This window comes from Marmota marmota, unplaced genomic scaffold (assembly GCF_001458135.2).
Source record: "Marmota marmota marmota unplaced genomic scaffold, marMar, whole genome shotgun sequence".
In the NCBI taxonomy this organism is placed as follows: Eukaryota; Metazoa; Chordata; class Mammalia; order Rodentia; family Sciuridae; genus Marmota; species Marmota marmota.
In genome coordinates, this window is record NW_026000170.1 from 5470321 (window position 1) to 5493637 (window position 23317).

The following is a 23317-nucleotide window of genomic DNA, read 5'->3' on the forward strand; positions in this document are numbered from 1 at the left end:
TGTTTATCTGTGTCGGTAAATCTGCCAGACATGTGGTTGCCAAGGTGACAGGCAACATGAAGAAAAGAACACATGTGAACCGAGATGTGGTATATAGTTAGGTTAGGATTACTATTTTTTTTTGGTGGGGTGAGACATCAGGGATAGAACTCAGGGGCACTCGACCACTGAACCACATCTCCAGCCCTAATTTGTATTTTTTATTTAGAGACAGGGTCTCACTGAGTTGCTTAGTGCCTCACTTTTATTGAGGCTGGCTTTGAACTGGTGATCCTCCTGCCTCAGCCTTCTGAGCCACTGGGTTTACAGGTATGTGCCACCATGCCCGGCTAAGGATTACTATGTTTTCTTGTGTTAAAAAATTATTTTAATTAGTTATACATGACAGTAGGGTGCAGTTTGATACATCATATATAATGGAATGTAATTTCTCATTCTTCTGGTTGAACATGATGTAGAATCACACTGGCTGTAATAATGTCTGATTCATTCTACTATTCTTCCTTAGTCCCTCCCTTCCCTTCACTCCCCTCTAACTAATCTAAAGTAACTCTATTCTTCCCTAGCCCCGCTCCCCCGCAATTTGAATTGGCATCCTCATATCAGAGAAAATATTCAGCTTTTTGTTTTTTGAGATTGGCTTATTTCACTTACCATGATAATGCTATAGCTTCATCCATTTATTGGCAAATGCCATAATTTCAGTCTTTTTTAAGGCTGAGTAATATTCCATCATTATATATATATATATCTGTTAAAGGACACCTAGGTTGGTTCCATAGTTTAGCTATCTCACCCTACACAGAATGGCAATTATCAAGACTACAAAGAACAATAAATGTTAGTGAGGATGTAGGGAAAAAGGTATACTCATACATTGCTGGTGAGAATGCAAACTGGTGCAACCATCATGGGAAGTGGTATGGAGATTCCTCAGAACGATCATTTGACCCAGATCTCCCACTTCTCGGTTTATACCCAAAGGACTTAAAATCAGCATACTGCAGTGATGCAGCCACATCAATGTTTACAGGAGCTCGATTCACCATAGGATTACTATTCTGACATGAATAGTATTTCTCAACAGGATCACTGTTACCTTTTGTGTGTGTATGTGTGTGTGTGTGTGTTATTTGTTTTGTGGGACTTTAACATTATACAACATTCAACAACTGTGGCACTGCAGGACTTCACAGCAGCTAGGGCATCCAAATGGCCCTTGGGAAATATGATATGGGTAAAATAGCCCTCAGTTGAAATTCACTGGTACAGATGAGGGGCCAGCCAAAAAACTTCTGTAAAAAGCAAGATAATAAATATTTTCAGCCTTGTGGGCCATATGGTCTCTGCCATAATTACTGAACTCTGCTGTTTTATTATAAAAGAAGCCATAAGACAACAAAAAGTGTAGCTGTTCTCCAATAAAACTTTATTTACAAAATCAGGTGCTGGGAAGATTTAGCCTGTGGTCTGTAGTTTGCCATCCACTCCACATATTCCACAAGTCCACCAAGTGGGCACAAGGAATATTATTTGAAAAAAACAATCAGTAGTAGTATATTAAGAGAGTTTGGCTACAAATAATATGAAATAATAGCTACTGTTATTAAAGGTAGCATGATTTCAGCCTTGGTTAATCTAATGTATTGTTGTCACGAGAGAGCAAGGTATTTTTGCATCCTTCTACCTGTTTATCCTTGGTGTTATTACTACTGCCTCTCATGGTCTTATACAATCACAAAGTGTCATTCCTGGTTATAATACTGCACAGGGGAGAATAAGATGTCAGTGTATTCTCCAGGAAAATCTTTCCCAGAAATCCATAGCTGACTTGCTCTCAGATTCATTTGACTCATTCCCAAACTTGTACTAAGAGATGGGGAAAGAGAAAGGTTCCACATATTTGGCATAGAATTATTGTGATTATTTTCCTTCTACCAGAGAGGGATGCAGCCTTAACCTATTCCTATGAATGCTCAATATCTGAATGAATTATGATTGTGTTTATAAAAAAGAGCAGGGGGCTTTAGGAAGGGGTGGATGTAGCTGTTTGTGAGACATAGTCTTTTATATCACAATTCAAACAAAATTGTATCTTAAATGCTAGTGAGGCTATACTCTGTTTCCCGAGTAGTCCAAGCAGGAGCATTTCATTAATTCCTATCTTTGATCAGAGGAGAAACAGGAGCGAGGGCCAACTTTCTACCCATTGATTATAGGTCACCTCTGTATAACTGGAGAACACAGGCGGTGCCCCTGCCCCCTGCTGAAGGGGCAGTAATGCCAGTGCAGGAAGCTTGTATTTATACCTAGTTATAAACATTACTTGATGGTCCTTAAGCAACTTCTAAAATTAGCCCCAGGTAATCATACATGTGAGTGTATCATCGGATCTGGTTTGTATTATAAGAACTGAAAATAATTTACTAGAAATCATTCTCAGTGAAACATTATAATTATTTATTTTGGTGTAGAAGTGAATCCAGAAGACCAACTGCTTCTTTTAGGTTCATAAAGTTGTTGCCCTATGGTTTCAGATGCAGCAGGTGATTTGCCAACAGAATCCTTTGGGTGACAGGGAGACAGAGTTATAACTAGAGACTGGCTTCCCACCTTTGTGTGCTGAATTATATCATGGCTTTGCTGCAGCAAAATGCCTGCTCAGAAGACCTTGTGCTATTCAGTAGGGATGGCTGAATCAAGTTCTGAGATTTTTTTTTTCCTGGAGCTTTTTCTGCATTTTGAGCTCCTGAAGGTATGGGTGTTGGAGTTGAATAAACACCACTAGATAGACCTCTGTTTACTGTAGCTACTGTTGCAGAATGACACTGTGATATTTTGTAGGTAAGTTCATTCAGGAGACCTTATTTTGCATCTTCCTTGCATCAGTTCCATTTGGAAGTAGCTTCTTTTTTATGCCAATCTGTTAGAGTCTGTAAACAAGTCAAAATAACACCTGGCATTTTGCCAGGGGAATGTTAGAGTTCGTAAACAAGTCTGGATGGTGCCTGGCAAAATGCCAGAGGGAGTGGTTTGAGAATTAACAAAACCGAGCCATTAGGTGTAGAGATTCCTGATTGGTTGACTGATGTATCTAGTTTATGCTCATTAGATAAGCTGTGTGGAATGTATAAATACTGCTCCTGTCCTGCAATAAATGGCTCCTACTCCTGCTGTATCAACGTACACAAGTTATTCGTCACCCCCCGGTTATTTTGCTGCAGCCAGCCGGACTGCGGCACCAATCTTTTACCTCTCTGTTTATTCAAAAAATGTTAAATCCATAGTCCTGTCCTCAAGGACCTCAGCATCCTAGAGTGAAAGAGATAATTGAGAGAACAATTAAATAGAGTGTAATTTATGGCACACTAGAGGGAAGCTTCATGTGTTCTCAGGGCAAAGGTTCACCTGAGCAGGTCAAGAAATGATGCCCAGTTGAATCTCAAAGGGTAATCACAGGCAAGTAGAGAAAACGGGGGTCACGTTTAAAAAAAGCACTGGTAGTATGAGAGAAATCAGGATATCTGGAGTATAACCAGCAGTTCATAAGTCTTATGATGGAAGGTAGACAAAAGCTGAGTAATGATCTATACTGGAGGACAGTTAATGTATTTGGAACTTTACCCTTAGGCAATTAGGGTTATCCCATAACAGGAAAGTGACATATATGTAGCTTATATTTTGGCAAAACAATTATGGCTGCAGAATTGAGGAGAGATGAAGGGAGTAAGATTGAAGGTATATGACCACTGGAGAAGTTGTTTCAGTTATCTAAGGAAGAAATGAGGGAGGCTTGATTAAGTCAGTGGGCATAGAGAAGACATAAGTAATGGTTGTGAAATATGTGGAGATAGAACTTATCCTTTTTGTTTTTTGAAGAAAGTGAGAGAAAGTAAAGAGATAAAAAAAATTGACCCCTGAATTTCTGTCAGGGCTTGACAAATGCTGCTTCTGTTCATGGATATATGACTATAGGATTTGGACCTACCTTGTGGGGAAAATGAATTCATTTTCAAGGATGTTGAATTTGAAGCACCCGGAAACCTGGAAAATTGTATATGGAGGCTGGAACTCAGGCAAGATGTGTGAATGACAGAAAAAGATTTGGGAATTTTCAGCATCAAATAAGCCACTTATGTGAATGAGGCCACTTAGACACTGTGAAGAGTGGGGATGGAAGAGGGACGGTGATGGAGTTCAGGGTGGCATTGTGAAGGCATGGGTGGATAAGAGGAAGCTGTAAAGAGGACTAAGAATAAGATGCTGAGAGGATAGAGAAAGCCTAAGACAGTGTGGTGGCTTAGCATCAGGGAAAGAGCAATACCCTCAGAATACTGCAGTGAGGTCAAAGAGGAACTGAAATGAGCCCCTGGATATTTTGAGATGACATTTATTGTTATTTAGATAAAGGATGTGTGATTATTATATAAGTTTCACAAATATGTAGGAACTGAAAAACTGTGTATTTGTCACCCTAAATCCAATCACTCAGCATAACTACTGCTAAAATTCTGATATGTATCTTTCTAGACTTTTTTTCTATATGCAAATATATTCTCTATATCAAGATATATATCTATATATAACACAATGAGTTCATACTATAAAAATAGGGGATGCTGCATGAATTTCTTGTCATCCTTGCCCAGAGACCATGATAATCCTCTCCACATCCTTCCAATTTTAGTGTATAAGCTGCAGAACCACACAGTGTCCATTGGCTTCAGGAACTGAAAGATCATTTGTAACTTTGCAGGACTAATTTTGGTGGAGTGGTGAGGTCAGAAGCCAGATTGTTGTGGGATGGGGAGTGAGTATGTAGCCTGGAAATGGAACAGGCATCATGGACTAGCCTTTCAAGAAGCTGGGCTGTGAAGGGAGAGGGAAATATAGAATGTCAAGAGTGGCAAGCCGAGGGAATCTTTGGGTGTGTTTTAGATTTTTAGATGGACAAGACTTTCTTTCTATTGACTGTAAAGAGCTAAGGAAGGGTTGAGCACACAGAGAAGAAAGTGTGTCAGTGAATTAAGGCTGTCGGCAGGAAAGGTTGGAATTGGGGTGTAGGGAAGAAGAAAGAAGCCTCATCTTGCATTAAGGCACTAGGAATGAGGTAAAGGTGGGAACAGATGATGATGAATTTGCAGTTGTGTCACCCGAGGTGATTCTGATCACCTCAGAATAAAGATGGCTGATACCCAAGTGTCTTGAATTATTTGATGAAGTCTTTTGAACTTGCATGAAACAAAGAACTACCATATTGGATCAGACCCATTGTCCATTCTCTCAGATCCCAAGAGTATTACCAAGAGTCAAGGGTTGGTTTTCCCTAGCAAACTAAATGGTCCAAAATAGTCACCAAACACTTTAATTTCTTTAGCTAAAACATTAGGGATTTATTATCTGTATATTTCTGTGAAGCTTCTTGGGGCTATTAGCCTGTATTCTCCCTAAGACTTTACTACCTGTGAAATGAAGTACTGAACATTTTTAGAAAGTTCCACAAACACAAATTTGGAAGAGATTGTGGTTGAATTCCACAATTAACCTTGGAAAAAAATGACTTCACATCCTTATGTTTAGTCCCATTAACCTGCAAACCTGGTATAGCATCATGTGGTCTTACAGTAATGGGAAGAGAGTATAAGGTGATATGTGTGAAGTACCTCAACAGCAGCTACTAGGAGTGACCACTCAGCATGAATTAGTGACCCCCTGCTTAGCCATCTTGTATACATGCTGTCACTCTCAAAGATTGAGGGCTCCCATCTACTCTGGAAAACCAGGATTTGATGATCAGAACTTGAAACTATTATTAATGCTAATAAATTTTGACCATTGATTGGGAGTGTTCAGGAAAATCTTTTTTGCTGTGAAATGTAAATATCATGTATTTAGTAGAAAGGATCATACTGCCTCCAAATGTAGAGACTTAATAGAGCCACATTTGCATTTCCTAAATGCCATGATATTTTACTTTTTTGTGTTTATAAAAGCATGTCACCTGAGGTATTATTATTATTATTTGGCTCATACACACTGAATTAAATGCCACAGATGACCAGAAGGAAACCTGAGTTATTGTTTCTGTTTTTCACTTACAACTTTCTGTATTAACAGATTTAACAAGGTAATTTACAGAGGGGCTGAGACCACTGATGCTAAAATATCAATCCTCACTTTAAAAGACTTCTAATCAAATATCATCACTCTAATATGGTATGACCTCTCAAGTCCTGTAATTCAATTGGAAAGGACAGAGCTAGCAAGATGCAGGCCAAGTTTTGTCCCTTCTTGAATAGCTGCCACTGTATGCAAAGCAGTACCTGTTTACATTCACTCCAGAGAATAAGCAGCCTCTTTATGACTTGGAAAACACAATAAAAAATAAAAAAAAAAAAAAACTGCATGAGGCAGGGATATTAGGCTTAAATCATTTCCTTATGAGTTTCTGCAGTCTAATTCCTTATTAAGTCACCAGCACATGTGTGGATTTAACTTTGACTTTTAAAATACAATATAATAATCCATTTACTCCTGCTTTAAAAATACAAGTTCGGCACATGCCTATAATTCCAGTGGCTCAGAAGGCTGAGGCTAGAGGATCACAAGTTCAGAGATGGCCTCAGCAACTTGGCGTGGTTCTCAGCAACTTAGCAACACCCTGTCTTAAAAAAAAAAAAAAAAAAAAAAAAAAAGAAAAGGAGTGAGATCCTGTCTCTAAATAAAATACACAATAGGGCTAGGGATGTGGCTCAGTGGTTGAGTGCCCCCAAGTACCAAAAAAATAACAACAACAACAAAAAAAAAACCACCAAAAAACAAGGACTAGGGATGTGGCTTAGTAGTTATGGCTAAGTATCCCTGCGTTTAATCCCCAGTACAAAAAAAAAAATTATTTGGTACTAATTAAGTATTCTTATAATCATTTCACTGTTTAAAATAGCTCCTACTTATATCTTCACTTTTTTTTATATTGTATTATGATTACTTTTTCTTTTTGACTGTCCATCCTGGAGTTAATTCAGTGTCTTCTTATAGACTTCCTTGCTGGCTTTGAGTATTTATGTCATTAATTTAAAAATGTACTTACTGTTTCCTCATTATTCTGCTGAACAAACTACCTAATACGGGTCCATCAAGATAGTAAATGCTGTTGGTTATTACAACCTGATCTCAATGCCCTGTTGAAATGGAAGGATGGTCCCAAACATGCCCATCCCCAGCTAAACTCACTCTCTAAGCAAAGCTCTCTGGTGAGTGGTTTCTGCTTTTACAAATATCAATCAAAATTGAGCAAACATAATTCACCTGAGTGTTTCCCATAGCTTCTGGCAGGGCTATTCATGCCCTGGCAGGTTAGTACATATGCACTGAATGAATGATGGATGGATAAATGAATGAGGCAAGGGACAGTAAACTTTCTATCTTGATGTGGGTTATGGGATATGACTTCTGTGCTAGAATACTGAAGTCATTCTAGGAAGAAATCCACATTTTTTGCTTTTTCAGATAAATGGCTTCAAAAGGTGTGCATTGAATCAAAACTCTTCACATAAGACCATTATTTTTGTAGTCATGATTCAAATATAGGTATACTTCCAAATATATATGTATATATTCCCAAATCCACAGGTACTTATTACAGTTTTTTTTTTTTTTTTTTAAATAACAGGGACTAAACTCGGGCACTTATCCACTGAACCACATCCCTAACCCTTTTTTGTATTTTATTTAGAGACAGCGTCTCACTGAGTTCCTTAGTGTCTCATAATCCTCCTTTTTCAACCTCCCGAGCTGCTAGGATTACAAGTGTGTGCCACCGAGCCAAGCTTTAGTACAGTTTTAGTAAATATCTGACACTGTGAAGGGGCAGAGGCTGTTGTCCTTAGGTGTGTTTAGAAGAAAAAAACTTACATTAAACAAATAGAGACCAATATAAGTCAACTTGTGTTCAAGCAAAATACTAGTGGCAGCCATTTTAAGTATTGGTGGATTACAGAGAAAGGAAAAGTCACGAGGGCCTTCGTATACAGGGAGACTTCATGAAGCTGATGGAACCTAACACAGCCTTGAAGACAAAAAGGCAGTTTGGGTTGATGAGAAGAAAGGCTTCCTAAGAGGCAGAAGTGACTTCAACGAAAGCAGACCTTACTTGTTTCCTGAAAAAAGCCCCAAAGTTAACATGTTCCTGAACAAGAGTGGGACCCAGTTTTAAAGCATAGTAAACAAACACTACTGATCCAGCTTAAGTACTTCAGGCATCTGTTTTTCCAAAGTACTTAAATAAAAAGAAACCTGAGTATAAATGATATTCTCTAAACAATTATCATGATATTAGTTGTTTGAAGTTCCTAGGAAGTATTGAACAAACAGTAGGTCTAAAAGTATTTCTGAAAGACATTTTAAAAACTATAATCTTGGGGAAATAGTCTGCACAATTCAGAAAATAAAGAATTGATACTAGAAAAAATAGGTAAATACCTTAGATCTTATATCCTATGTGTGTACTTGTTCAATATTTGCAAAGGACCTAATACCCTACTATGTCTTAGAGATGATAGAAAAAAAAGGAACAATCTTCATTTTTGCCCCGATGAGTTAATAGTCTAAGTCAAAGGAATGTCCGTTTCTTCATGGGCCAGTGAAGACAAATATTAAGATCTTCTGTTAGGACTATAAATGCAGACGTGTTTTAAGAGTTATGAAAAAGGTACATGTGGTACCAGCATTTAGATGTCAGAGGATGAGAAGGAAGGTCTTGCAGGTGGGAGTTTTGGGAAGAGTCCTGAATCTCATGTTATCAAGTGGTCCAAGCTGAGTTGGAGCAGAACTTATTTTGAGGGTTAGAACACAGAAGCACTGGCTTGGTTACAAAGAGTACTTTGACTAGCTGGAGAATTAAGCAGTCAATCATTCCAGTTCCCTACAAGAGGAACATTTAAGATAATTAGTTAGGACTGAATTATACAGACATCTAAAGGAGGACAATTTGGTGGCTATTTTGCCGTACTCTGAAAATGAAATGTTAAGATTCTGGTGGGAGATTAGAGTTACATAATCATTGCATATGGAATTCTAATTTACAGGAGGTTAGAGGGACAGAGAATAGGTTAATTGCCAAAGAAGCCATGCTTCTATTAAATAATTTGAAGTTACTTTTGGACTGTAAAGATAATTCCTCAAAATATGTTATCTGGAATATTAACAGCTCTGATTTTGGGTTGTTGTGATCTACTGCCCAAATCTGAATTGCAGAATAGTAAGTAAATAGAATAATGTTAACATTTGGCCACATACATTTTGTTTAGCAATTTGAGTTCTCAGTAGGACATTGGAAACCTGACATAGCATGTGGAGTGCACTGCCTACCTTGATATTTTATATGTTCACACCCAAATGGAAAAAAAAAAAATCCACAATTTAGGAGTTGATTGAGTTTGCTTATGCTTCCAAAATGAATTTAAATTGTGGAACTATGAATGAAGTGAGAATCAAGGAAATGAATTTGACAGATTAGCTTTCATTTTTAATTTCAAATTACTGACTTCCAAATAGCATACTCCAGAAGTAGTGAATTTCTATTAAGTTGGCTCATATTATTTTTGTTGTAAGTATAAAAACTCACATAAACAAGACATGGACATAGTTGTTTCTGTTTAATCAGCAACTCTTAACTATATACTATTAGCCTCAATTTATCCCCTGGAAGGGGTTGAGATGTGGAGCTTTCTTCATATATCTCTCTTTTTTAGTTAAGTTGTATTTATTTGGTATAAGCAAAAAGATATAATGAGAAAGATATAATGGTTTGATAGTTAATATGTGTTTTTAAAAATTATTAAGGCATTCCTTGGTATGCATTTATGCATTGACAGAAGTGTTATTGTAGCCTTTTCAAATTATTAGAATGATACTTCTGCTCAGCAGAGTTTCTTTGAGAGTTTCGTTAAAAGGTATGGATTTGCTATAATAGAGGTTTTACAGATACTATAGTACTTGAGGGAAGTGTTAAACCTCACTTAACAGTAGCAGTTTGCCCCACACCCCTTCCACAAATAGCAGACTATTTGAAAATTGCCTATCACTTTGTTTTGAATAAAAGTGGTGACAGATCCTATAATTGCAACAGTGACTTGCAACTTGGGTTACCTCTCAGTTCACCCAGCCAGGGCTTTGAATAGTTTTGTAAAGGAGAGTGATGGGTGATACATTCACTCCTTATAGTCAAAGTAAGAGGAAACAAGTGTAAAATGAGCAGAGTTAATTATTGAAAACAAGTAACAATATCTTTCCATGGTCTGTTCATTATGCAGGCCATCTTTATACAAAGGGTACCCCAAGAAGGAGTCCCAAGTACCCTCCGTCTCTTACCTCCATTTAGACCTGCTTCCACTGTAGCAGAGTATGTGCAATGGAAGTCAGGTCTCACTTTACTTCTCCTTTAACTTCAACTCCAGAAAAAGCCTCTCTTACAGTAGGGTACTTGGGTGTTATAGGTCCTATTCTTTATTAGTAACAGAAAATTGGAACTACTATTGAAACTGGAGTTTTGAGATGAGACTAGATTTCCCATTTCACCAATTGCCTTCTGGGTTCTTGCTCGCAAATTTGAAGAATAAAATCCACAGACAATAATGGAAAAGAAGAGTAAATGGAGCAGGATTTATTTAAGTGAGAAGATGAAAGAGGGGGTGGAGAGTAGGAAAACCCATTTTGGTGTGCTAGCTAACAGGCTTATATGATTTTGGGGAATGAGCATTCATCAAAATCTATGATGAGCAGGCATTGAAAAGTATCAAGGCTCTTGATTGTTTCTTTTAGCCTGAGTTTTAATCCTTCTGTAACTCCCATCTGGGTTCACTCTCTCCTTTCATTCTCTTGCCTCTTGGGGACAGAGCAGTTGGCTGGAATGTTGTGGTCTTTTACATTTGAAAAAGACCTTGATGGTGCGCATTAATATTTATACCAGTTAGCCTCTTAGTGTGGTCTCTGCCTGTGAATAAGACCTTAACTGGGGCCCACTGCCTGACCATTATCTATTCTTATTCACTATCATATTTCAGACAACATATTTTGAATACTTATTTTTAGTTCTCCCAGAATAGGTGTTATTATCATTGGTCTTCTGGTCTCCACAGTGTTATTCCATATTTTCCTGATCACTCCTGCCCATGGCATGTGAGATTATGGTTTATTACTAAAAGAGAGGTTCTTCAAAAGTGCTTCCTGGCCAGCAGTGTGCTAGCATCATCATCTGGGAAGTTGTTATAGATCCAAATTCTCAGATCCACTCCAGACTAAGAGAATTTGAGAACCACTTATAATATTTTCCTATTGTGGCAGTAAAAGTTTACCATAAATTTAGCATCTTTAATCAACACAAATTTAGTGTCTCAGTCTCTGACGGTCAGAAACGCAAGTAGATTTGACTAGATCCTCTTCTTAACATCTCACAAGGCTGAAATCAAGGTGTTGATACATGTTCATGTCTCCTTATGAAGGCTCCACTTCCATTCTTATTCATGATGTTTACCAACTGCAGTTCCTGGTGGTTGTAAGACTGAGATCCCCTTTCCTTGCTGGCTTTTAGCCAGAACACACTTAGCTCTCAGAGGCTGCAGCTTTCCTTTTCGTGCTTTCTCTGTCACCCCTTTACCAGCTGCCTTCCAATTCCAATCTCTCTGCCTTCCCCTTCTGCCTCACATGTCTGACATCCAATTCTGCTTTATCTCTATTATTCCCTATTCTTCCCATAGCCAAGCAAATATTATGCTTTTTAAAGTCTCAGTTTGATTATGTTGGGTCCATCTAGACAATACAGGGTAATTTACCTGTTTAAGATCTGCAGTTTGCCATTTACCATAGTAATGTAACATATTCATAAGTATAACAGAAGGAGTCAAGGTCATGGGGTGGGCAAAATTTTGTCTACATGACATAACTCATCACAGGGTCTTGTCTTGATTTTGTCAAGGCCCTGTCTTGCACTAGCTGGTTTAGCCTTACAGCCAATATCCCATGCTTACCACACAGGACCAAAAGTGGCTTGGGGAAACGGAACACAAGACCTGCCCTGTCTCAACCAGGAAGTAGGGCCACATTTACCATGAGCTCCGTGTGTATTAGGCACTTGCTAATGATATACCCCTCTTCTAATCTAATATTCCTTTTTATTTATCCCTTCCTCTCCACTTCCCTGAAGAAGGGACTGGCTCCTAGTTTTTTTTTTTTTTTAATTTCTGTCTATATCTCTATCTCTTTCTCATGATTCAGAGTCCCCAAGCTATAATTTTAATATGCCTAAGGGTCAAGATTCTCTCTAGAAGTAGTAGACCATATCATAAGAGCATACACTCTGAAGTCAAGACAATTTAGGTTCAAATTGTATGATCCTGAGCAACTTTCTTAACTCTTTTATGCTTGTTTCCCCATTTGTATATGTGAGGTAATCATATGAAAATCTCATTAACTAGCATTTCATTACTTAGAGCAGGAGCAATATGGTTCACATTTTCCAGGCTTGAGTCTTGAATGCTAAACAAATTTAGAAATTGTTCTTCCTCTCCTTTTCACAATAAATCTGTTTTCAGGTATCTTGTTATGCAAAATCTTCAGCAGCACCCCAACCTGATACATGTCTTATGACTAGGATGATAATTGTGTAGACAACATTGCAATGAAGAAAATCCATCACTTCTACATCTACAATTATCCATTGATTTTTCAGAACAAATCCATTAATAATATAAGGTTATTGCCCTCCTTGTTTTACAAGTGGTGAAACTGAAGCTCAAGTCACTTAGTCAACCTTGAAAGTGAGGAGATGGGTGAATTCCCTCCACACCTGTCTGATAATGACAGGTATTATTAGTTATTAATGTTTTCTGAAATGAGCGTTTCATATAATAAAGCCTCATGGAATTCACTGGCAGTGGTGCTCAGTGTTGGTGACGAGAGAGATTCACGAAGAGGGTCTGAAGCTGAAGCCTGTAGAGAGAAAGAGGGTCGTGCAGCCCTCCTCAGCAACTAGGAAGCACCCCTGACAAGTGGTTACAAAAGAGCAACAGGAGGAAGAGCGATAACTCAGGAGGTATTATGGTTCAGATGTGAGGTATCCCCTAAGAGCTCACAGTGTGAGACGATGCAAGGTTTGGGAAGAAAAATTATTGTATTATAGCCTTAAACTATCCAGTAAATTAATCCCTTACTGGATGAACTTATGGTAGTAACTGGAGGCAGGTAGGGTATGACTGGAGGAAGGAGTTCATTTGGGGTGTGGCTATGGGGGTCTATATTTTGAATCAGGTGCTTGCAGTCTCTTCCTCTGCTTCCTTATCATCATGTGAGCTGCTTCCTTGTGCCACACTTTCCCACCACACTTTTCCACGCTTTTAGCTTCACCTTGAGCCCAGAGGATTCTAACTGCTATTCTATGGACTAAGACCTCTGACACCCAGAGCCCTCAAATAAACTTTTCCTCCTCTACAGCTGTTCTGCTCAAGTCCTTTAGTCACAGCAGCAAAAAAGCTGTCAGGGGGGCAGACAGAGGACTCCGAAGACATTTTCCAGGAGGTTTGAAAGTGGTATATCTTCAGGGAATGATGCATGGCATTAACACATGTGGCATTTGGGAGCGTTCTTTGGGGTACTTGACCTCAGCAGCTTTTACTTGTCAGGACACTGTCCAAGAAAAGAAGGCACTTGGATCTTGGTTGCTAATAGGGGAGCTCATTTCACTCTGAGTTGTCCTTTTGAATGTTTTATCTTTGTTATTATAGGAGACTGGCATCCTGGCTACCCCTCTTCCTTATCACCAGACAGTGAGTCTGAAATTATCAAAAACATTACCAAGTGGGCTGTGTTATCACCTTTTATGGATGCACAATTTGATACTTTCCAAGAAGAAAGTCTTCTGAAAGATTGAATGAATTCTAAGAGTTTTCTCTTGTGCTTATAGAACTGTGATGTATGGGAGAAGGCAACTGTGTTGAGTTTTGTTATCCACAATCCTTGTTTTTTGCTCTTTCACTAGGCTAAGTCTATATTCTAAGTCTCCCTCTGCAGTAAAATGGGATTTTTTTTTTTCCAATCCAAACCAACAAGAAAAAAAAGTTACCTGCTTTCTGCAGATTCTTTGTGTGTGTGTGTGTGTACAAAACAGACTGCATTCATTGTATAGATGTGTAGTATGAAATTGAGACTATGTATCATTCCCTCCTTAGAAAGATGAGGGCTGGCATTACTACACACTTGATTTATTCTCTTGCCTTCTTGGTTGAATAAATTTGTTCCACACACAGGAGTGTAAAGCTGGGCCTAATTGGTACTTTGCTGTTTCCCCTAGACATAGAGTCAAATATACTTAAATTTTGGAAAATAGTAATATTAATAAAAATAACTGAGATTTTTCAGAAACACTGGAATGCTTTCTATCTACTAAATTAAGTAAGACTCATAAAAACCCCATAAAATATGTATCATCCTGATTTTTTCACAAGGAATCTTGGATTTAGGGCAGGTAATTTGGACAATATGATAGACCTGAAAAACTATAGGGCTTAAGTTCATACAAAAATAATATTTCATGCAACTGTGTTAGCTAGCTGTTGCTGAGTAACAGTTCATAGCAAAATCTTGGTAGTATACACCATGTGCAACAACTAGCATTAATTGCTTAATCTTGCATCAATGGTTTGATTGGGGTTTACTGAACAGCTAAGTTTGGGTCCAGCTGCATCTTAGATTCTGGTTTGCTCCATGTCTTTTCTTTCTTTTTGAACCAGTAATTATACATGATTCTCATGACAGAAAGTAGTAGCACAGAGCACAAGCCTAGCTAAGTAAGCACATTCCCAGTGTCTACTCACATCATATTTTCTTATGTTCCATTGTTCAATGTCAATGGCTCAGAGAATTATTCTTTCCTTATGGAAGTTAGGATGGGAAAGGAGTAACTATAGACTAGAAAAAAATCACCCAATCTATCTTAAAAGCCTATAGGGTTTTTTTGCCCTTTATACAATTAACAAATATTTAATGTACAACGGGATGAAAATCTCAGGAAATCAGCTTCATTGCATGTACTTATCCTGGGGGCCATGTGCCCAATTGTCAGTTCTATGTACTAAGTATAGTTGCCTCTCTTCTTTGCTCTAGAGAATGCCTGACCTTTCTTTTTTCTACTCTTTTGTTTTTATTAGAACTCTGGAGGCAAAGATCAATAGGAGAATCTGGAAGACTATGGCTATGATTGCTAACCTGGAATAGAATAATTTTTTTCTATTTTTATGTAATTTTAACTAGCCCAGGGCTTTGATGAGGAAATGTTTCTAATACAAAGTCTAGTACATATGGCAGAAAGCAATCAAGTATACTCAAAATAGCAGGACAGACGCATTCCTTCTAGAAACAGCAGATTGTGAGGATTATACCAGCTCATGCACTGCAGCCAGGGAAGCTACTTATCTTTCTCTGCTCAATAGCTTAGCATAGAGTTAAAGCTAAGATGCTCCTCAGAGGCTATTCAATGGGAATCTTTGATATCAACATTCTGTGATTAGCAGTAGAGATTTTGTGGCCCACTTCTGCTCCTACTTTGGCCTTTGTTAATGTGGGAGTAACACAAATGGTGAAAAGATTATGGGGTAGAGACAGAGGAACTGGTTTTAGTCCCAACTATATTTAAAAAAGCATGACTAGGGAAAGTAGCACTCAAAGTTCTATGACTAAGTCTTCACCTTTGACAAATTCATTCTATGTAAATTTTCATGCTTTTTTTTGCTATTGAATGTTACCTGTGCCTTAATAAATGACTAAGAAGATTTGTCCCCAAGGGAACAAATTAAGTTGAGTGATTTGTTCTTATTCTTTCAATTTTATATTTATAGGACCTCTGTGACCTTTAGGACTCAAGCTATGACTAATGCTGCTCCTTAGGCTCATGGATGGCTTGAAGGGTTTTTGTTGTTGTTGTTTGGGAATATTGCTCATTTTTGCTTGAATTATGCTAGCTTCGTGTTTCTGTTGCAGTTATGCCAGCATTTTTGGTTCTCATTCCAGGATTTTCTGAGTATCAGTTTTGCAAAGTTATGTATCTGGAAAATCTCTAAAAGACTTGTTATCTTCCTTGTTGTATATACTAGTATGCCCATGTTAATGGACATTCTCTATACAACCCCACCATGTCCTTTCCACCCTCATGTTAAAATGATGACTGGTTACTCATCTTTCCCAAGGATCTCCTTGTTCATTGTCACAATTATGCCACCCATTATTCCGTCAGAGTTTGAAGAAGATTCTTAGGGAACTTCCCTAGAAACTTGTGATCACCATCATAAATGCTGGGCCAAAATCACTTAGATAGGGTCTGACATGAGTGGGGATGAAAATACATCCCAGTGTGTGCAGGAAGCATCTGGCATCTTTATCCTGCCACAGCATGAGAAGGTGTGCTGCCCAGCAGCAGAATTCTGTGCCTGTTAGAGCTGCTTTGTGGAAGCTGTTAGTGTGAATGGGAAATGTGTAAAGTGTTTTTAGGTTTTTGGAGGATAGGCAGTATGTTAGTGCCAACTATTGTTGTTGTAAAGGAAACCAAATCTAAATCAGTCTGAATAGTTGGATTGCTGTGCTTAGTTTATTTAAAACGTGGCATTTCAAAGAGTTAAAATACCAGCACACTGTGTCTTCACCTTCTTCTTCTTCTTTTTTTTTTTTTCCCCTGAAGCAATTTGGTTGAGTATTTTTGCCTAAAGATTTAGCTATAGGAGGGCCAATGAAGAAGGATTTGGCTACTAGTGCTTATTGTGATAGACCTTCTTTGTGGTGCTAACTCTAGTAGAAATAATCATCTACATTGATTTATAAAAATGGAATTGAACAGAGACATTGATTTAAAGGAATAGAGGGCTGGGGATGTGGCTCAAGCGGTAGCGCGCTCGCCTGGCATGCGTGCAGCCCAGGTTCGATCCTCAGCACCACATACAAACAAAGATGTTGTGTCCGCCAAGAACTAAAATAAATAAATAAATAAATATTTTAAAAAAAAGGAATAGAATAACCATAAATAGTTTGATTTATGGGGGAATTAAGGCAAATGATTTAGATCCAGTTTTGGGAATCTAAGATTGCTTGACCAGTGGTTACATTTCAAAATACATTGAGCAATTTCTTGACAAGAAAGAGACCCCTGATAGAATGAATACTTTATTATACAGTATGGCCAGGGCCACATTTAGTGCTTGATATGTGAGAGCCTGCTGCGTGCCTGTCAGTGAAACTTGGGCACTTGAGAGTGAGATAAATAACCTTATCAGATACTAATTTTATGGGACAAGAATGTAAATGCAGTGACTAATCAGAAAATATGTAAATAGCTACAAGCTCATTTTCAGAGCCCTTTGCAACGAATTTGCAAGATATCTTTGCTGTTTAAGAGAACGAAACCCTGTTGTCCCAAGCAATTGATAACCTCAGTAGTCACTTATGAAGAAAACATCCAGTCTTTGTTAATGACATGGGGTCCTGCAATTTGGTGATAATAATGGATTTACTTTGCTTCACGGTAGTCTTGGTTGGTCCCCTCCAGACTGACTTCAATGTCCTTTCTTCATTTTTCACACTCAGGATTCATTGATCATATGTGTATCATGCTGAGACTTCATTGCTCCCTGGTTTGACTCTCTACCTTAACACCATAAGTTATATAATGGGAAGATCTAATTCTTTCCCAGAAAGCAGATAGGACTGTGGACTAAACGCTGGGTAAATGGAACAGTCCAGGGACAATTGGGTCCCTAAAGTTGGTCCAATGTACACAGATGCTCAAGACACTTTCATTTTTTAACCTGATTCCAACATTCCACCTCCTACCACACTGGTTCTGGTTTCCGTATCTCTAACTGACAAGACTGGATCAAACACATAATCTTCAAATGTGTTGAAGTTTCAATGATTTGTTCATTTGGAACCCCTGCAGGAACAGTTTAACTTCCAAGACCATTATTTCTAACTGATAATGTGTGTTTCCGTAGGGAGCATGACTTCGGCAACTTCACCTATCATTTTAAAATGGGACCCCAAAAGTTTGGAAATCCGGACACTAACTGTGGAAAGGCTGCTGGAGCCACTGGTTACACAGGTAAGGGATGCTTTTCAGTACTCGCTACATGTTCAGGGTTCTATTGTGATTCCATCTTAATCATCCAAAGAAGTGAAAAATCCTTAAAAGAGAATAAATCATGCTATAATACTGATTACTGAATATATATTATTTCCTGAACCATAGCCTGTCTCATTACTCTCTATATGATTTGAAGTGGCTTTTAAAAGCTATTTGTATGATTTTTGAAATTAAGTTGATGAGATAATTGAAGAGGGAGGGCCTTGGTGAAGGGGGCCCTCATTTGCTGTAATGGATTCAAAGTCTAAATAAACCATCCCTTGCTCAATTTCAGACACTAATGCACAGGTAGGAAAAACGATTGACTATTTAAGAGCAATATTTATTGAATTACTTTTCTTTCAGTTCACAAGGCACAATTCATCTTGTTGGATGATGCGTTCCATTTTTGTGTTGTCACAGTTGTTACATTTCTACAAAATGACTGTCAACAGGAAAAAAATATCCTCAGGATTTTAAGTTTTGAAAATTAATTTTTTTGTGTCTTAACAAGCATGTTTTCTTCTATGTTAAGTCTGAAACTCTTGAAATATGAAAATTTAATCTTTTTATGGTACATTTTTAGAGAATTATTATATTAAATTAAGTTAGAGGCTATTTCTATTGGTTATAGCTGCTGTAACAAATTACCAGAAAGTTAATGGCTTGAAGCAATGTGAATTTATTGTATGGTGGCCTTAGAGGTCAAAAGTTCTAGAGTCAAGGTATGGGCAGGGCTGTATTCTTTCTGGAGGTTATAGCAGAAAACCATTTCTTTGCCTTTTATAGTTCCCAGAAACCCTTGGCTTTCTTTGGCCCCTTGCTCCATATTCAAAGAGAGTAATATAGAGCATCTTCAAATTTCTTTCTTTCTCTGACTTCTGCTTTTTTTCTCATATCTGCTCTTTTACAATGACCCTCTCTCTGGCCTTCTTCTACACAAGGATTCTGATATGCTAGAAAAATCTCCTCATCTCAAGATCCTTAACTTAGTCACATCTGAAAAGCCCCTTTTGCCATTTAAGGCAACTTGTGTACAGTTTCCAAGGATTAGAACATGGATGTTTGAGGGCGACCACTATTTAGCCTGCCACAGTCTGTCTACAGGCCCCCAAAGACTCATATTTCTTCCCATAGGAAAAAATATTCAGTAGATACCCAAGTCCCCCAAAGTCTCGATCCATTATAGCATCAAGTCCAAAATCTCGCCTAATTTCAATATGAAAGTCTTTCTGATCTGAAATTAGCTAGAGGTAAGAATCTGTTTATTATCTATCCTTGATCAAAGTTCCTCTTTGTGCCCGTGAAAGTACAGAGCATATTATATGCTCCCAAAGTGAAGTAGTGGGACAGATAAAAGATAGCAGTTACCAATGTTTGGATTCAAAAAGGAAGAAAGTGCAAGGGAAAAAAGTTATCAGTCTCAAGAAATTTAGAAATCCACCTGGACAAACTCCATTAAATTTTAAAGGCCTGTGAATAACCCTGTATCCTCAGGAGCTGGGTCCGTAACTTCAGAATCACTTCTTTTTCATAAAGGGCTATGCAGGTTGCCAGTTGAATATCGTTGTCACCTCATCCCTTACAGGTGGAATTTGGGGAGCCTGACCTTTTTGAATTTGACTCTTTTCCTTTCTATTTCCATCCACATTGACAGTGTTTCTACTGATAATCCCAAGAACTCTGATTTTCTCATGTGTGTCTGAAATTTGTTCCATGAGAAAATAGTCTGTTTCACAGATCTTTCTTGGATAATTCCATCTCCATTTTTCCCATTTATTGAAATGGCTTAGGGAGTTCATGAATCACATGCCTGATGTTTTCACAGAAGCCTCTATGTGATTGAATGCTCTGAGCTTTTTATCCTTACAAGGCACTAGCAGAACATTATTCAGTCATGCAATTGGCTTTCTTTCCAAGCATGTTTTCCTGAAAGTGAGTCTTCTAATTTTAGTGTCTTTTGCAATCTTTGCAGAGTGAGAATTTTCCCAATCATCAAGTCCTGATTCCTCTGAGCTTAACAATTCTCCCTTCTGTTTACCTCTTTTCTCTTACATTTTGCTATAAGCAGTAAGAAAAAAGGCCACTCCTTTAACACTTTGCTTAGAAATATCCTCAGCTAAACATCTAAGTTCATCACTTAAAATTCTATTTTCTTGACTTTGGAGGAACCAATTCAGCTGAGCCTTCTGCCACTATTTAATAAAGATTTCCTTTCCTCAAATTTCTGATAACATGTTCCTTATTTCCTTCTGAGCCCTCACCAATGTCTCTTTTAATGTCCATATTTCTACCAATCTGTTTATGATAATTTAAGTATTCTCCAAGTGACAAAGGTTTTCTGTACTGAGCTCCTCACTTTCTTCTAAGCTCTCACAAGCCAAGCATTTAACATCCATATTTTTTAAAACGATCTGGGGAAATCTAGAATTTTTCTATCAAGCTTTTCAAAATTCTTCTAGCTTTTGCCCCTTACTAATACAATAGCTACCTTCTACTAAAATACCTAAAATGGTATTTATTACCATGAGATTCCCACTTTCTAGCTTCAAAAATATTTTAGTTTCTAATTGCTGCTATAACAAGTTATCATTGTTATATTTAGCAGCTGAAAACAATATAAATTTATTATCTCATAGTTCCAAGAGTTGAGAAGTCCCCCCAAATTAAGGCTTTTGTAGGGCTGTATTTCTTAAGGAGGCTCTACAGGATCATCTAGTTTTTGCTGTTTTCTGTGCCTGGAAACCACCTGCATCCTTTTTGCAGCACCTTCCTCCTTCTTCGTCCATCTCCTTCCTCCACAGAGCCAGCTGCACAGCACCCCTAGATGATTCTCTCTCTCTCTCTCTCTCTCTCTCTCTCTCTCTCTGACTTCAGCTTCTATTGCCAGACCTCCTTCTCTGACTCTTCACTGTCTCTCTCTTATGAAGATCTTGAGATAACTTTGGAGCCACCCATGTATTCCAGTGTACTCTCACTATCTTTACACTTTAATCATTTCTGTAAAGTCCCTTTTGATGATTAAGGTAATACACTAATAGTTTCAGGGCTTAGATGTGGACATCTTCATATTTTAAATGGTGAAATATTTCATTACATTAATGCATATTTTCCATTTGGTTATGATTCTTGTTAGCTCTAAAAAAATTTCTCTAAGGGGTTTGGGGTGTTATGTAGCTCAGTGGTAGAATACTTGCCGAGTGTGCTGAAGGCCCAGGTTTGATCCCTAGCATTGCAAAAACAAACAAACAAACAAACAAACAAACAAAAGCTCCACAAAAACAGAAAGAATAATTTCTTTAAGAAATCCTAATACCAATAGGTTCTTGTTTGGTAATATATTGGCTGCCTACTCTGATTATGGTTTGTTGACCAGGCTAATCCATGGATTCTTTATTAGTGCATAGTACTAAGCGTAAGATTGAGGAAAAGCACTTCAAAAATTTTTAACAATCTGACAAAGTAATTTTGTATGTTAAATTTAAAAATAAAATTTTTGGAGTTGGATTTTTTTTATATTTTACAAAATTTTAAGTATTCACTTTATTGTATTTCAAAAGCTTTGATTTATAAGATTTTAGAATTTTAAGAATACAGTCTTTCACCATGGATTGTTTGTGAAAGTCTAGTTTAGGAGGTGTTTTGGAGTTAACAACTATCGGATCTGAAATATACTTTCATGAGAACAGCTGAAAACTGAGTAGTCTTTTCTTAGTCTCTACATTTCCCTTTCAGAGTACATGTAAATTTATATCAGATAGGTTGAAGTAACAAGTATGTGGCATAAAGCAAATGTTGAGTAAAGGTAGTTTTCATATTTTAATAGAAGCAACATATGTACTATATATTTAGGCTCATACTAACTAGTCATAAGCCAATACTCGATAAGTATGATACAGTGTTATACTACCATTAATTTCTTAAGTTTTATATATTTATATTTTTCTTTTAAATTTGGCCTATCAAAACCATCACACATATATGATTACAATTAAAATTTGTTGACATTCCTATGTATCTCTTAGTCCAAGTATCTGAAGTTCTTTGGTCAGATAAAAACAGTGTATTATTTTTTTCAAAGTAATAAAAGTACATGGAATAATTCATATTTGTTCACTTTTGTTCAATTAATGTGGTAGAATGCTTAAAACTGTCGAGTTTTATAGTGAGTTATCTTGGCAACTAGTCTTAGCATCCCTCAGTGTCTCCTGATAGCTATATGTTTTATTGTACCTATTGTTCCTGTCTTGATTTTAAAAAATCTTCCACAAGTGTGATTTTTGTGATGGAAGCTTTACATGGTATTATTTCCCTGTAATATTATGGCTGTGTTATCAAAACAGATCACTCCCTACCCTGGATTGAAATCTTAATGTTGCAATGATGTGACTTAATTCTTGGAGGACATGACTAAGAAAAAAAAGAGAAAGAGATGTGGAAATATTTGATTTATACTCCATAAATAATATCTAAAGCAAAATGGTGAAACTGAGAGAAAAAAAATTATATCAAAGCCAGTTGTATCAAACACCTTCACTCCACTGTCTGAATCGAAGAACAATACATAGCAGTATATAGCAACATAGTGTGCCCTTAGCTATCCCAGTTTCTAGTAAGGATGGCTAAGAAATGAAATAAAAAGTGGAAGTGTTCATAGTGAAAGTCATCTGCTGTGATAAGAAAAAAATGGCATAAGGAAATTACTATTATGTATATTTAAAATATTCAACAAAATTTTACCTCACTTCAAAGTGTATGAGGATTACACATTTATCTTCGTATGCTCACATGGCTAAATTCCTTTTGGAGAAATTTTGCATTATTGAATTCATGAAATTGTAAACGAGAAGGAATTCATTCTAGGAAATTTAGTCCTTGAAAAAGATACCCAAACATTTTAATAAACTGAAAAAAAATAAGGATTTTAATGGATCACATTTTTATAATAAGTTATACTGGGGAACCAAAATGCTTTATTAGGTAGCTTCCTGAGAAAATGTTTTTAAAAATTAGAAAATTTAGTAGCCCTCTTAGATAACTCTTAGAACCAAAGGGAAATTACAAATGATATGTAAGTTACTGAAAAGGAGCATTGCTTCTTAACAAAATATACACACCCAGTAAAATCTGTGATCAATAGAGTATTTTATCTTTAATGTC

At 37.3% G+C, this 23317-nt stretch overlaps 1 protein-coding gene and 1 non-coding gene across 5 annotated transcripts in view; one reads left to right on the forward strand and one right to left on the reverse strand.

Moving 5' to 3' along the window:
* Positions 1–4605: 4605 nt before the first annotated feature.
* On the reverse strand, positions 4606–4707 carry LOC125611848. Its single transcript, XR_007342090.1, has one exon. It is a non-coding gene; the product is annotated as a U6 spliceosomal RNA (small nuclear RNA).
* Positions 4708–7106: 2399 nt separating this feature from the next.
* Ctnna2 (catenin alpha 2) overlaps positions 7107–23317 on the forward strand; it is a 992415-nt gene continuing 976204 nt past the window's right edge. For 2 of the 4 annotated variants that reach the window (XM_015499866.2, XM_048787430.1), the window contains exons 1-2: positions 7108–7253; positions 18030–18136. In XM_015499866.2, coding sequence (XP_015355352.1) covers positions 18035–18136 — 102 coding nt within the window. In that variant the 5' untranslated portion in view covers positions 7108–7253; positions 18030–18034. Of the gene's footprint in view, positions 7254–18029; positions 18137–23317 lie in introns of all 4 variants that reach the window. The other 2 variants (XM_048787429.1, XM_015499867.2) reach the window with 2 other exon arrangements.